At 35.0% G+C, this 3,742-nt stretch overlaps 1 protein-coding gene across 1 annotated transcript; it reads right to left on the bottom strand.

The window, feature by feature from the left end:
- Nucleotides 1–2,614: 2,614 nt before the first annotated feature.
- On the bottom strand, nt 2,615–3,244 carry LOC113325864 (60S ribosomal protein L32-1-like). The gene is made up of 2 exons (XM_026573731.1): nt 3,203–3,244; nt 2,615–3,108 (listed from the first exon to the last, which is right to left on the bottom strand). Exons 1-2 carry the CDS (start codon nt 3,242–3,244, stop codon nt 2,647–2,649), a joined length of 504 nt encoding a protein of 167 aa, XP_026429516.1. The 3' UTR covers nt 2,615–2,646.
- Between the last annotated feature and the right edge of the window lie 498 nt (nt 3,245–3,742).

Below are 3,742 nucleotides of genomic sequence, written 5' to 3'. Positions count from 1 at the left end.
ATGTTGTAGGATCAGAATCTCGCAATGACAATGCACTACAAGAAAAGTCGTTTTTAGTGACAAAACATTGTGTCATGAAAACCAATTTCTTCGTTGCCAAAAGAATTCAGCAGCACAAAAAGTTTCGTCACCTATAGCGAGTCGTTGAAAGTATTCTGTGACGACCTTAAGAAATCGTCACCGAATTTTTTAATTAGCGACTTAAGTTTATTTGCCACCAAAAATATCTTTCGGTGAGCAAATAAAATTGACACTATTTACTAATTTTGTGATTAAATTTTTTGTCACTCTATGTATTTTTGGTGAGGAAATTATTTTATCACTTAAAAATAATATAGCAACAAAATTTGTTCGTCTCAGAATACATTTATATCGAGCAAAAAAATTCCTCACATAAAAAATTTTTAGCAGCGAAATTTGTTTTGTCTCTGAAAAATTATTGTTTAGCAGCGAAATAATTTTTGTCTCAGAATAAAAAATGAAAGACAAAAATAAGTTGTCTCTAAAAATTTGTTTAACGACCAATTAGAATTGTCTCTATAGGGTGATTTCAATAACGAATATCATCATCTCCAAAACAATTTCACCGACGAAATCACCCGTCTCAAAATATTATTACAAGCACAACCCTACCCTCCCCATAACTATTTCAAACAAAAATTTAAACATGCCAATTCGTCACCAAATTTTCTCTAGTAACTAGCCTTGATTATCCCATCGTCATCAAGAGACTTATTACACATAACACAAATGTAAATAAATAAACATTGTTAACAGTACTAGTTTGATTAAAAACTATTAAAACAATATCCAAACCGAAAAACATTTGATAGATAAACACTGCCAATAAGAAAAAATGATGCCAAGTCTAAAACATTTGACAAGTGAAAATTTTACTGTTGCTCTTGCATTAGGATTTTTGTTGTTCTATCAGAGCTAGTGTTGCTTGGACCAACTCTACCAGATTTTGTTGTTCACGGATCATGCTTAGTGTCAATCTTTCATTTTCTTCTTGTAATTTCTTGATCATCTTATTGTGAAATAGAATTCTGCCAGCATGTTGTTGTATCATACCATGAAGTGCTTCACCGTCAGAATCAGCAAGGGTTGTAATATGTCGGCATCTTCGCTCTCTTCAAAACTTCAGCACATACTTCTGCCTAAGTGGGTGGTGTAGCTCCCTCTTCGATGCCATGATGCAATAGCTCATTGATTTAAACCTATATTTAATGTAAATAAAAGTAGTACATATAAGCAAGGAGTGAAACTAGTGAGTACATCAATGTGTTGAAGGGACTAAATTAAAGTTTTTCATGTATGGTAAGCAAGAGTGAAACTAGTGATCACAACATCACATGAAGGTACAACACCAATGGTTGGTATTTAAACAAGCACGAGAGTTACTGGAACACAGACAGGCGATGAGCTTAAAATTCACGAGAGTGTGGTCATTAATTAAAATAACAATCAAATTCGTGTATAAATTAGGTAATATAGAATATCGAGTTTGCACTTAATCGTGCCCACGGAAACTAACAAACATAAATAAAACATTAGTATTGTATACTTAACAATTGATTCCTCCAAGAACTTCAGTTAACATCTGTTGAGAAGTTTCCAGATGAACTAGTTCTGAAAATGGAAACCAAATCAATGTTCAACTTTAAGTTTTAATACACTAATCTACGGGCAAAGGAATTGGCTCCTCGCCCTTCTTGCCAGATAGGGGGGTATGAACTTATAAATCGCAGTTCTATCTAATATAACTTTTTCTTGTCTAGTTACTAGTGAATTCACATACTACAGTGTATGTCAAGCATACACAACATAAATAACTAGCAGAAGAAACCAATAATTTAGCAGAAGATGATAGTGATAGGTACCAGCGATAGACCTTCTTTTGTTTACCACCACCAGATTTAGCTGGCTTTGAAGGCGGAGCTTTCACCATTTTTGGGTCCTGAATTAAATTTTTTTTACACAAAATTAGTTAAAAAAACCCAATAAAACAAACAAACTGAATGTTACCAATATCTCTCGCAGTTATTGTGTTTGTTGACTAACATATCTAGTATTGAAATATGGATCGCTTTTTATAGTCACTATTCAGATCATTGTGGTACAACTGGAAGTGTGTTAGTCATCAAGAACTAAGAATATGGATGATTCAGAGAACAAGCTAAATTTATATGTGTTCAACAATCAAGTATAGGTAAAGAAAAACTAAACAACAGAAAACTTACTGTGAGTGGCCATCCTTTTAAAGTCAAATTGTTGTTTCCTTGATTTGAACCTGAACAGACAAGAACAATCAGCCACAAATGTAAATTTCAGTAAAGCTCATACTCAATCAGGGAAGGAATTCATACAAGTACTTCAAGTCATCTATGTTAGTTGAACTGCTTGTGTAATGAGTGTGCTAAACCCGGCTTCAGCCATAAATTTTTCCCAGTATCTTTTTTTTTTTATAGATAAGATATCATTAAGTCTTCCAATCCAGAAATCACAAAATAAAGTATATACTGAAGTTTTAAGAACTAAAATACTAAAGAAACAATACTATTCTTAAATTGAACAAAACTGGAGTTCACCTAAACAAGGCCCGGAGAAGTAAACAAGGTCACTATTAAACAGCTTTGATCACATTTACTCGTCTTCCTGGCTGCGTAACCTAGCTGTCTTGTTGGTAACACAGACATCTAACTGTGCTGCACGCTCAACAATATCCTTCCTCTTTCTTGTAGAAATGTTGTGTGCAATCTCAGCACAGTAAGCCCTGTTGTGCATCATCAACAATTCGAGCTCCTTGACATTGTGCACAATAAATTTCTTGAAACCATTGGGTAGGAAGTGACGGGTCTTCTTGTATGAACTGTAACCAATGTTGGGCATCAAAGTAACACCCTTGAACTTTCGCCTCACACGAGAATCAATACCCTTAGGACGTCTCCATATTTCCCCGACGCGATGGTATATGTCACTGTGTAGCCTCTTGAAAGCCTTGACCCGCTTCTTGATAATCTTCTTGGTAAGCAAAGGAACTGCAAAGGCTCCTCGAGTTAGATGTGTCTGCTTCCGCCGGTTCTGAGTGAAACTTTGTCTCTCTCTCTATCGCTACCCTAAAACCTTTGAAGAAGCATTTTTTTCTCAGTATCTTTACTTTCTTTTCTTGTCAAACATAGATAATTTTAATTCTACATACAAGTGTCATAGAGAAATCAAAACCCTTCTTAGAAATCGGCATCCTAAATAGAAATCAAAACCCTAAGGAAGAAATCAGCATCTTAATAAGAAATCAAAACCCTAAGGAAGAAATCGGCAGAAGAGTAGACACAAAGTAGAAATCAAAACCCTAAGGAAGAACTTAACAGAAGATGAGACAAAATTTATAAATCAAAACCCTAATTAGTAAAAAATAAATAGAAATCGAAACCCAAAATTTGTAGAAAACTTACCTACATCTGGCCTGAATTAGTCAAATTGTTGTTGCGATTAGGCTTGAAGTCGGTCGATTGGTGAAGACGGACTTTGCTGGCTGGAGAAGAATTGGACGACGTTTCAGAGTGAGATAGAGAAAAGACTACAGTGGTGGTATTGATGGAGTGATAGAGGATGGTTGTTCCTGTGAGTTGTTTGTTGTTGTTTTTTTCAAGGTGAGTGATGGAGGGAGTCGAGGGACTCGGGAGAGCTTGGGATTTGAGAATGAGAAAGAGATACAAGAGAGAAAAAATGAAGTGAGATA

This window comes from Papaver somniferum, unplaced genomic scaffold (assembly GCF_003573695.1).
Source record: "Papaver somniferum cultivar HN1 unplaced genomic scaffold, ASM357369v1 unplaced-scaffold_0, whole genome shotgun sequence".
NCBI classification, from domain to species: domain Eukaryota; kingdom Viridiplantae; phylum Streptophyta; class Magnoliopsida; order Ranunculales; family Papaveraceae; genus Papaver; species Papaver somniferum.
The sequence above is the reverse complement of the archived record's forward strand: the minus strand, read 5'-3'. Positions and strand labels throughout refer to the sequence as shown.

Excerpts from the sequence above, each read along its gene's own strand:
- LOC113325864 (XM_026573731.1), bottom strand. The coding sequence starts at position 3,244 with ATGCCGATTTCTAAGAAGGGTTTTGATTTCTCTATGACACTT. Across the intron at positions 3,109-3,202 it reads TTGATTTCTCTATGACACTT|AGAGAGAGACAAAGTTTCAC; the intron begins GTATGTAGAATT and ends GGGTAGCGATAG.